This window comes from Xenopus laevis, chromosome 5S (genome assembly GCF_017654675.1).
Source record: "Xenopus laevis strain J_2021 chromosome 5S, Xenopus_laevis_v10.1, whole genome shotgun sequence".
NCBI lineage: Eukaryota > Metazoa > Chordata > Amphibia > Anura > Pipidae > Xenopus > Xenopus laevis.
The window spans coordinates 132,877,819-132,890,318 of NC_054380.1; the positions used below are offsets into that span (position 1 = coordinate 132,877,819).

General features: G+C 38.6%; 1 protein-coding gene across 3 annotated transcripts in view; it reads right to left on the bottom strand.

Annotated features, from left to right (window-relative positions):
* The window catches only part of atad2b.S (ATPase family, AAA domain containing 2B S homeolog), a 106,847-nt gene that overhangs the window by 36,465 nt on the left and 57,882 nt on the right, over nucleotides 1–12,500 (bottom strand). For all 3 annotated transcript variants that reach the window (XM_041565071.1, XM_041565070.1, XM_041565069.1), the window contains exons 19-20: nucleotides 3,198–3,383; nucleotides 1–25 (exon numbers count right to left, since the gene is read on the bottom strand). The exon at nucleotides 1–25 is cut by the window's left edge and continues 111 nt beyond it. In XM_041565071.1, coding sequence (XP_041421005.1) covers nucleotides 1–25; nucleotides 3,198–3,383 — 211 coding nt within the window. The remainder of the gene's footprint in view (nucleotides 26–3,197; nucleotides 3,384–12,500) is intronic.

Here is a 12,500-nt window from a genome sequence, read left to right on the forward strand (position 1 = left end):
ACTGGATTCGGAATATGCATCTCACCTGGAAAGATCGGAAAAAGCACAGTTTAAAACCAGTTACATGGATGTGAATACAAGGAGACTGCAGACAGCACTTATTATCATCATTCCTGGCAAATATGTACATTACTTATTAATATATATATATATATATATAATATATATATATATATATATATATATATATATATATATATATATTATATATATATATATATATATATATATAAAATAATACAAAGCCCCAAACTAGGAGTACAATATGTAAATATATATCTATTGGATATGTTTAGACAACAGTCTTACCATGAACTCCATTTATCCCAGTCTATTCAGATTGTACAAAGCCACACGTTTAGAATATTCTGTTAATTTATAGAAAGTAGATTTCAATAGCTGTAGGTACAGTGATAATGCCTTTATTTCTGACCCGCACAGTTGGACTGGACATGTGATATGGCTGGACCATGTGCTTCTCACAGTAAGGGCTGATAGATCCTGTAGATATGCAGCACTGGATCATAGCAACACAAGTTTGTAGCCTGAACAAGCACTTAATGAGGATAAAATAGCCACTGCAGTTTCTATGAAGAAAAATGGGATTTAGAACAAAGCAAGCTCTAAGTACCCGATTGCCTGGCCAAGGGAAATGAAGCAGAAGAGATTTATGGCATAAACAATAACTATCCATATCTCTGCCTGCAAAAGCACAAACAATGTCCTATAATAAGGTGATCAATACAACACTGCACACTTCATTTTCTTCCTGGAGGGAAAGTTAACTGGCAAAGAACAACAAGTCAATCCTAGGAAGCTATAATGGAAAGATGTGACCTCCAAGACATTCAAATGCAGTAATCGCTCATATTGTGACTAAGGATGGGGGCCCAGATTGCTGCCATCAATAAACAAACTGGGACTTGCTGCCAGCAGCAAAAGATTAGGACAAGAAACAGAAATGTTCAAGAGTGACAGCAGGTAGTTACCCTTAGTGCCTTTCTAGACCTATTGATTTAACTCTCTTATACTTGTTATCCTTTGTTTATATAGCACTCATTTTTATTCAGGAGCCAATTAACTTGCATGATTTAAACACACTTAGGGCAAGACAACCTCAAAATAAAAATTTGCCTAATAAAGAAAAAAATTCTAAGCAACATTTGCTTCAAGTGGACCCGTCACCTACACCTAAAAAGCTGCATAATGAAAGTCCTTTGCAAATTAAATTTTTTTTCATTAAAACGTCCATACCGGTTATAAAGGTGTTTTAATATCTGAGCTGTCAATCAAATATTATCTGCCCCGCCTCTATGCCTGATCTTACCCAAGATTTTAGGATGATACACAATTTATCTAAATAAGCGTCCACAAAATGGCTGCTGTCTGCTTGGTGTGATAGTGTAATTCCAAGAATGAAGAAAAAAATGTAAATAATAAATATAGTGTAAGTAAAGTTTATTTTGCTCAACTAACATAGAAAAGAATTTGGAACTGCTTCTTAGGGTGACAGGTCCCCTTTAATGTCTGGTTGTAACCTTTTAAACAAAGTTGCAAAAGTCTTGGTTCCCCAGCAGGTCTGTTAATCAGCTGCCTTGTCTTACATTGTATCAACAGTCTTGGCCACCAGAACAGAGAATAGAAAGGGACAAACACTGCTTTCAATACCAATACATATACAAATAACTTTAAAACCATAGAAAATTTGTGATGAATGTATATTGCAAAGTTGTTTAGAATTGTGTTTTCTTTTATGATGCAAAATTTTATTTTGGGGTTGACTTGCCCTTTAAGTATAGAGAGAACTTATAAGCTTCCTGCAGATGGTTTTCTGGCTGAAACTGAACCCAATACATCACTGCTTACCACAGTGCTACATTAGATAAACCAGAGTTTCAGACGTACATAACCATATGTACCTGCACTGTGGCTTAAACCAAATACCAGTTAATGCCAGAAGTGTAGTTACAGGGATGTAAATAGGAGTGTGACTGCCTTAGGTCCACCATCCAGTGAGGCCACCCAAAGCTGTAGAAGTGTGGAGTCAGTGGCTTAACTACCGGGGGAGCAGGGAGTGCAATAGGGCCAGGGCCCGCAACCCCGCAGGGCCCCCGGCAGTCGCGCCCCACTGCAGCGCCGGCCCGCACCAGGGCCCGCCCCCACCTAGTTCAGTCTCTGTGTGGAGTAGAGAATAGATATGGTATGGCAACCTTGCAAAATATGCCCAAGCATCTATTTAAGGTCAACTGAGAGGTTAAGAATTCTTTGGTGTCTCAAGCTCGTATAAATTGAAAAAAAAGTAATGTGACCAACTTCAAGGGTACTATTGCTTCACAAATGCTAATAAAAATGTTTGTTGAGCGTTTTGCCTTCAAGTATATGAGTATGCTAAGGGGGGCTTGTTCATTATACTATTCCAGTTACCTAATTAAAATGGTATTATAAAGAGCAATAGTACGGTGTGCAATTCAGGGCATAAGTCACAAAAACCATTTCCAGGTTGGTAGGCAGCTTCAATTAACAGTATCTTTAAAATAGGGATGCACCGAATCCACTATTTGGGATTTGGCCGAATGCCCGAATCCTTGGTGAAAGATTCGGCCGAACACCGAACCAAATCTGAATTTGCATATGCAAATTAGGGGCAGGAAAGGAATATATTATTTTGTGACGAAAAGTCACATGATTTACCTACCCACCCACCCCTAATTTACATATTCAAATTAGGATTCGATTCGGCCGAATCCGAATCCTGCTGAAAAAGGCCAAATCCCGAACCAAATCCTGGATTCGGTGCATCCCTACTTTAAAAACGTATTTTTTCCTACAAATATCAGACATGGCAGCAAACTGGGCTACTAACAGGAAATGGACAGTGTGTACTGAATTTTATGGTTCTAAATATTTTATTGGGTATAAAGCAAAGTAGTGAAGTTAATTAAGATGGGAAGAACTTCATAACCCAAATATTTGTTTAGAATCACATTATCTACATTAGAAAATAGCAATCAGAATGAGGTTTGTAAATCTCATATTAATTGCAAATATACTTCTAATGTAGATAAAATAAAGTGATGGTGATTATATGGAGACCCATACAGTATTTGGGTCCCGATCCATAGGTTTAGTATCCCCACATTAGTTAATATGTAACATAGCCATTTGCTGTCCGGGTGAACATGTGATCCGTTGCTTACCTCCTCTGGCAGTTCACTGTACACAGTTTCAGAGGTAGACAACAGAAGTATTGGAGAGAAAGATGGTATATCTTGTAGGAGTGTCAAAAAGGTAGCTCTGACAGTATCGCTGACTGCGTCCCACCAATCACCAACATGGGGCATGTAAACAATGCTGGGCACCGTTCTCCGGGCTTCCCGGAACACCTGAAGAGAAAGACATGGTATTCATGCTTGGAAATCTTAGAAAAAGAGAAATCTGTGCCACACCTTTTGAAACACACCCAAAATGCATACAAGAGAAATTGCTGCAGTTCTACAGTACAATAACTGTTTATGTCTTAAGTCTATTAATTTGACACTGGCCTAATCTAATGAGCATATAATTGATGAATGCACACTAGTTGTTTAGACATCTCATGGTGAGCCAAACACCCTTTTTTTCCCGCTCCATATTTAAGCCAACCTGATAAGATAACCGGTCCATCTCTGGCAAGTCATTACAAAGGCAGGCCATTATTGCACACACCTACACTGCCTGGACAGGCTAAGCAACCACTGCAATGTGTAAATATCTGCTTTTTCTTTCTTCTTTTTCTTTTAAGAATGTCTGAGTCCACTGGCTTAGTTAGTGATAGTTCTTGTTAGTTTCTATTTTATTTTACTTCATTGTAAATTATACAGTCTGTATAATATGTCATTGTATTAATCTTCTTATTCTGCATACTATTTTGTTATCATATTGATCTTTATGGTTTATTGTGAAAACCAAATAAAATATTTCAAACCCAATATGTGTAAATATCCTCCGCTGCTCAAACACCCACTGAATAAGGCCATGGGCAGGTGAAATGTTTAGCTTGGATAGAACAACTGTTATTCAGTACTATACAGTATTATAGTACTGAAGGATGATGTTTAACCCAAATGCTTCCCAAACTAATTGACCAAATAGGGTCATTTCTGGAAAGCTGAAAGCAATATAAAATAGCAAAATCTAAAAGTGCTGAGCACAACCCAGAAAGATGGAATGCAGTACAATGAAATAAAATACACTACAGAGCCATTAATTAAGTGTTTTTGGCTCTTGTTCCAACAACTTGGCTGATCAAACTGGATCAAATGGTGGTTTAATTAATGACTTAGTTCGGTGGGTATATAGGGTGACCCAAGGCAAAGTATATTATTGTGTATAGTCAGCATAAAAAAAAGTGTGGTCTTGCAGAAAAGTAGATGTTAAGATGTAGATCTGTTGGTATTGAGGTCATTCGGTAAGGCACCAGCAATAAAGGGACTAAAAAATCTCAAGTTAACTGGACTAAAATATAGGCTTACTGCATTAAACAGTGGGTCTGGGTGCTCATACACCAGACCTTCAGCATAGGGGGAGAGTACACCACTGGATAATCCAATGACAGGCTGGCACCAATCCGGAAACCTCAAACTGATTTATTAAGGTTCCGGATTGCGCCTGCCTATTATAACGTTATCCAGTGGTTAGGCACCAGCACCCAAACACTGCCCTTGTGCTTCTGAAGAGTTACAGTGAATGCCACTGCACCCATCCTGGCTCTTCTGATGAAGCATGTACACTGGGGGGGACATTGGGGGACCCTGGTGTTACTGAAAGACAGCAATAGCTCAAGAGTTCCCACAGTAGGCTTCATTAATATGCGCACCAAAATAATCACATGCAAATGAAAGAGCATTGGAAATGAGGTAAACCTCCCTTAGAATTTTTTTTTTTATTGATTTATTCAACATCAAAGTTTATCAACACATGTGGACATTATGAACTGCATAATGCCCTTAGAAAAGTTTTGCCATTTATTAACATGGATAACTGCAGCAGTTACAGAATTTTTGGTTACATTGGAATTCAGGGAAAATGCAGTATCTTGGGCAAAAAGAAAAATACATGGCAATTTGCACATTGCACCTGTAAGAAAATGCCCCATTAAAGGAATTGTTCAATATAAAAATAAAAACTGGGTAAATAGATAAGACTGTGCAAAATAAAAAATGTTTCTAATACAGTTAGTTAGCCAAAAATGTATTGTAAAAAGGCTGGAGTGACTGGATGTGTAACATAATAGCCAGAACACTACTTCCTGCTTTTCAGCTCTCTTGCTTTCCACTGATTGGTTACCAGGCAGTAACCAAAGACTTAAGGCATCTTGAGTCATAATTGTTGCCTTTGAATCTGAGCTGAATGCCAAGGATCAATTGCAAATTCACTGAACAGTTCCTGCTTTGCAGCTCTCTAACTCTGAGTTAGTCAGTTACTTGAAGGAGGCCCACATGGGACATAACTGTTCAGTAAGTTTGCAATTGATCCTTAGCATTCATTAGCTCAGACTCAAAAGCAACAGTTATGCAGAAACATTTTTTATTTTGCATGGCCTATTTAGACAGTTTTTATTTACACACTGAACTGTTCATTTAACAAAACAGAGAGGTACCCCTTCCCACCCCACAAGCTAACACCAGAGGAAAATATATCCCCGACTATAAAAACAAATAATCGAGTGAACACATTAAGGATTATTCTTCAGCTAGCCTAGTATCAGGAGTGTATCAGGAATGTATCAAGTTTTCTATACCTAGGACTAGGCCCACTTGCTAGCATGACTTATTTCCTGATCCTTGCCTGTAAATTTGTTGTAGGACTCCTACAGAAGTCCTACTAAGGGGCCTGTGTGCTCCGAAAGCTTGAAATTGTTACTCATTCAGTTAGCCAATAAAAAGCATCACCAAACTACATTTTCAGCAATTTTTTTAATGGCTAACACGGTACAACATCTTAAAGGAGAAGGAAAGGTTAAAACAAAGTAAGCCTTATCAGAAAGGTCCATCTAAATATACCAGTAAACCCCCAAAGTAGTGCTGCTCTGAGTCCCCTGTCAAAAGAAACACTGCATTTCTTTCCTTCTATTGTGTACACATGGGCTTCTGTATCAGACTTCCTGCCTTCAGCTTAAACCTCATTGCCCTGGGCAAGAGCATGCTCAGTTTGTTCCTCTTCCCCACCCCCTCCCTTCTCTACTGTAATTTGAGCCCAGAGCAGGGAGAGACTCAGGCAGGAAATGATGTCACACCACATTAATACTGCAGCTCCTATCCTAAACAAACAGAGTTTCTAGAGCTTTTTACTCAGGTATGGTAAAACATTCTACAGAATAAATATAGCATTCTAGCTTGCACTATTGCAGCTAATCTATTGGCAATAAAATGCCTCCGTAGCTTTCCTTCTCCTTTAAAACTATTGTAGGACTCCTGTGAGTTATATTCAAAAAAGCCGTGTAACTAGAGAGAACGACAAATTATAATAAAGATGGTACAGGTATGGGATCTGTAATCTCCAAATTACAGAAAGGTCATCTCCCATATACTCCATTATAATCAAATAAGACAAATTTTTAAAAATTATTTAATTTTTCCCTGTAATAATAAAACAGTAGCTTGTACTTGATCTAAAATAAGATATAATTAATCCTTATTGGAAGCAATAACCGCTTATTTGTTTTATTTAATGTTTTTTTTGTTAATTTTAATTACATGATTTTCTATTAGACTTAAGGTATGAAGATCCAATTATAAAAAAGTTAAGGTCCCGAGCATTCTCGATAACAGGTCCCATACCTGTATTATGAAACCCCTTCGATTCTCCCCCTTTTGTTGCCGGCAGAGGCGGGCCTGTCCGGCTGGGCGCCCTAGGCAGCCCAGCTGGCTAGTTCGCGCCCCCCCCTCTCGGTCTCACGCACCTCAGTGTCGCTCGCGTGCGCAGCATCAGCAGTTGCATGTGTGTCATCAGCGCTCGCATGAACAACTTTTGCGCACACGGAAGCAGCATTCTCTGGCTACACTTCAGCATCTGAAGGGATAAATAGCGGTGCGCACCAACATGCACAACAGTCGGACAGGCTGGAGTCGGTGCTGGTTTCTATTTCCGGGCGGGGAATAGTGCCAGGTCTGGTCTAGGAGTAGGTAGAAGAGGTAGCTGACCAGCGCCCCCCAATCGTTGCGCCCTAGGCAGCTGCCTCTTCTGCCTACCCCTAGTTCCGGCCCTGGTTGCCGGAGTCCCGGACATATCATCTGATGGTCTCCCAGAGCGTAATTAAGACAGGCTGTGACTCAAGCGTGTGTAGATACAGTTTTTACATCAATGGATCTCTTGACTTTGCAAGTCAATTTCTTCCATCACTAAATATGTACAGTCTGCCCTCCATAGCTGGCTGCTTTAATTAGACTAACGAGTGCTGTGCAGGGCAAGAAGCTGCTGCCTCTATTCTTATCACCAGGTTTGGGCTCTGCAAGATCGTTTATTGAACAGCAAAGCAAAGGGCAATTAGTGTCTTCAAATTGCAGTCCCCTTTCTACTCCATGCCTAAATTGTGCTGGACATAAAGATCCCCAAGATTGATTTCCCATTGACTCTCGGTAAAATCTGCAGGGAAGGAAGGAATGGTTTAACAGTGAAACTGATAGCACTCTAATTGCACTGAAAACCTTCAATAGTTTTCAAAGTGATTTTCCTTTCTACACACACAAAAGATATACACGGTTCCTACAATATATATTGCTTTCATTATTCCGATTTACTTTAGAGACAGTAAACTAAAAACTTAAAATAAACAATATTCTAAATACACGAAGGGGCAGATTTATTGAATTGAAATTTCCAATTTTCGAATTTTTTTGTACGGTCAAATTCTACTAAGGAATTATCAAAATTCGGTTTGAGTTTTTTAAACAATTTGAATGAGATTCATCATACTCTGGCCCTTTAAGAATTCGAATTAGACTATTTGCCACCTAAAACCTGTAGAATTCCTGTAAAAGTCAATGGGAGAGGTCCAGTGACAAATTTGGAGATGTTTACAGCATTCCTGACAAGAGTTTTGTTCTAGAGAAAAAACTTGAAATCGATTTTGGTAGAATTCAAATCAAATTTGATTCAAGTTTTTCGGGTCGGTAAAATTCGTCCGAGTTTCACATATTCAATTTTTTATTTTTTTTTTAATAAATTCGAATTCATGTGAATAAAAAAAATAAAAAAAAACACATGATTTCAAAATTCGACCCTTGATAAATCTGCCTACCCAGGTATTTATTTTTCTCTTCTCAGTTCTGATATTCTCTTTGCAGTCAGGTCTTCTTTGTACAATGATAGCCTTGCTTCTGGAAATGGTAAGAGGCAAAACAGGTATGGGATCCGTTATCCAGAAAGGATAACTCCATTTTATCCAAATCAAAATGATTTCCCTTTTCCCAATAATAATAGAGAACCATGTACTTGATCCCAACTAAGATAATCCTTAATGCAGGCAAAACAATCTAATTGGGTTTATTTAATGTTTACATGTTTTTCTAGTACACAATGTATGAAGAGCCAAATTATTTAAAGATCTGTTATCTGGAAAACCCCAGGTCCCGAGCATTCTGGATAACAGGTCCTATACCTTTACTTTATAGCCGCCATGAACAGTGTTCTCAAAAAAAAGTATTATACTGCTACGATCTTAGAACCCCAATTGTTTAATGGTGACTGTAGAGCTGAAGAAGAATAAAACCATCTATTGATTTGTGAGGTTCTCGGACATCATGCATTGGTTTGGTTATGTACCGTATATACTCTAGTATAAGCCGTCCAGAGTATAAGCCGAGGTACCTAATTTTACCTCCAAAAACTGGGTAAGCTTATTGACTAGAGTATAAGCCGAGGGTGAGAAATGCAGCAGCTTCTAGGAAGTTTCAATCAAAAAATTTAGGGTTTCTGCTCCCATTGGAGGTGCCGGCGTCTCGTTTTTGGAAGCCGGCGACCATTCTTGGACGCCAGCGAATATTCTTTGAGACTATTCTTGGATGCTGGCGACTATTCTTAGACGCCGGCGACCATTTTTGCGCTTGACCCAAGTATAAGCCGAGGTAGAGTTTTTCAGCATATTTTGGGGGCTGAAAAACTCTGCTTATACTCGAGTATATACGGGTATATCCTATTTGTTTGTATTGTTCTCCCCCCCATCCACTGTACAGTACTGTCAAATAACTTTATCCATAGAAAACCTCATTATGCTCTTTAACAATCACATCTAAAGAAATGACCTAGAAAGTAAAGCGGTCACCAAAAGATTTTTTGCAGGATTACATTTTTCTGTGGCTGAAAATGAAATTAATTCATGCAAATTTAAAAAAAAAACAAAAACCTAATAAAACAAATAGTTACAACAATCTGTGAAAAATTAACATTTTATTCACCGTTTATATTATAGTTCAACCTTAAAAAATATTGATCTTTTTAATGGCCCTAGTTCAGAATCTTGCACATCCACCAATCCAGGCAACACTGAAAGATGGAAGGAAGGACGTGACAGGGAGTTGCAGGTGAACATATAAATCTTTAGAATGCATTCTTCAGACCAAGGTCAATTTCAAAATCTGCATCATCGGAACACAAGATTGGACTTAAAGGGCACCAATCATGACCAAAATCATTTCCTAAGTAAATACACTATGTGAAAGTTCAAGAAATCCGATTTTTAAAACAGTTGGAATTGTTTGTATAATGTAAATGATCAGCTCACTATTCCTTCTGCAAGATCTCCCCTATCTCCCCTGCAGTTCTAGCTGAGGCAGCCATCTTGGATTTCACTGGCTCCTCCTACCTATATCTTCCCAGCCAACTGTAGCTCTGAAATCTCGCACATTCTCAGTTGAAATTCGTTGTTGCTTATCAACCCTTCTAAGCTATTTTCAAATCAGCCAAACCTGTGTGTTAGCTGCTGTACAGTAGTGCTGCCACCTGCTGGGAGTTACTGTGTGTGCCCTTCATTTGCATAATGACATCACCAGCAGGGGACAGTTTACTAAAACAAGGCATTCTGGGTAGAATACTCAAGGCAGTGTTACAATCTGAGCATGCTCCTGAAATTTGCATATTAGAGTCTCTGTTATAGTCTCAGTATGGCCTCCCTCAGTGAAAGAACCCTTTGACAAAGTAAGGGATTTTTTTAATACCTGCAGTTTTTTCAAAAAACTATATACGTAGTTTGATTAAACGTGTTTAGCTTGTACTGGTCAGATTGTTAATATGTGTTTGATTTTGGCTGTGATAGTTGCCCTTTAGCCACATACACAAAAAAACATTATTTTAGGTGACAAACTGAAAGCGAGTTTTGCAGTAGAAAAAAAAAAGATGAAATGTAAAGATGCGCATGGGAAGTATTAAAAGGGGTCTTCAAATATGAATTGCTGTATCCCTCATATAACCAAAGTTTATCGAGGGGGAGATAACGTTTTATATAGTGTAGTATTAATAAAATGAAATTCGGATGTCATTTATAACTTTATAACAGCAGTGCATTTGTTCACCACTTTTTACTTTCTCCGTGAGAAGTTATTTAACAAAACAATCCATGATTGAATATAATATAGTGAATAAAGTACCCCCTCTTGTAAAATATAAGAATATAAGTTACCGAGGAGTTTCATGACCATATAAAAACACAGGGCCGAAGGCCGAGGGTTTTTATACAGGTCATGGAACTCGGAGGTAACTTAATATCCTCATATTTTGAACCTGGGGGTACTTTATTTATTATAATACACAAGTTTCAGTGAGTCATGTGACAGAAATGACATCACTACTCACCGTTTATAACTGATGACATCAGAACTCCTTTATAAGGATATAACTTACAGGATATTCACGGCTTTTGTGTATTATACACTTTTAGAACCGTGGAATCATAAAATCCCCACCAATCACATTATCTCTATGAGAATAAGGTGCTGTGTGCAGTGATTTCCACAGTGGGAGCGCGTAACTAGGGAGGTGGTGGTATAGCAACCGACCTCTAGAGTCCTAGTGCCCCCAGTGTTATATTATACTCACTAGACGTGAGACAAGGAAAGTGTTGGTTAAAATCTATTTCTTCCTGTTCTGAGGCTTCTTCTTTATCCTCTTATTGTGGAGAGATAAATGGACAAGTGTGGAAACGTTTCACAAGAAATAAATAATTAAAATCACACTCGCAAACATTCGTTGTCAAACTGCATTGAAAAAAAAGTGTCCTGTGCATTCCGTATTGCGCTTTCGGTTCCTCTGTGTCCCTTAGAGTCCAATGCGCATTTCGGTTGACACGCTTTCACAAATTCAGAGCAACGGCGTCCTGGCTGACGCATTTCGCCAAACTGGCTTCCTCTCAGACGACAACGACCCCTCCTGCTCCTCACAATTGTGGAGGACAAAAAAAGTGACGAGCAGGAGCGGACGTCATCGCTCTGAGAGGAAGCCAGTTAAAAAAAAAAAATTAAATAAAAAACACATGAATTCGAAATTCGACCCTTGATAAGTGTGCCTCCCCATATTTAGGGTTTTGTTTGCCTTTAACCAATTGGCTTCAGTATCAATGCAACACAGGACAAGGACTGGGCTAATGTTTTATATAGTTACCCCAGCAGCAATACCATCAGCCATAGCGAGAACACCGTAATAATCGTTCATCATGCGAAATAAAGATACACGGAATTATTTTTTTCAAATAATTTTTGTAAACGGTAGTGTGACAAAATGATTGAAGTGATGCAGAAAAAAAAAAAAAAAAAAAGTATAAAATTAAATGGAGAAACATGATTTAGAAGCGGTTGTAAAGAGTGCTGGTTCCTTCATATGAATTGGAAGGATACTCACCTAATGGGAGTCTTGGATTGGTGGATGTGCAAGGTGTAGAAGTTAACACAAATACTGTTACAAAGAAAAAGAAAGACAGTATGGCACATTACTGAACCAATCTATTCACGAAGTCTCTTGTAGGCTGAGCAGCAGTCTCTCCTATGGGTGAATATAAAGCAAGCTCTGTCTGTAGATCAGCCATACACATAACAATAGATACAGATAAACATACAGCCAAAGCTCACATGAAAAACCTGGTTGGCCTTCAAGTAAGTCCAATTTAACTCTATAGTTGTATCAATATCCTGATGTTTGGGGTCAAGTTCAGAAGATATTACTTCTGTCTAAAAGAGGTCTACACATGCCCCAAAATTGCTGAAGCATTTTGGTTGAGCTTAAAGGAGAACCAACCCCTTAAAATGAATATGGCTAAAAATGTCATATTTTATATAGTGAACTTATTGCACGAGGCTAAAGTTTGAGCTTGTCAATAGCAGCAATGATCCGGGACTTCAAACTTGTCACAGGGGGTCACCATCTTGGAAAGTGTCTGACACTCACATGCTCAGTGGGCTCTGATTGGCTGTTGAGAAGCTAAGCTTAGGGCTCGTCACTAATTATCCAGCAGAAAATGAGCTTCCCTGGCTGTA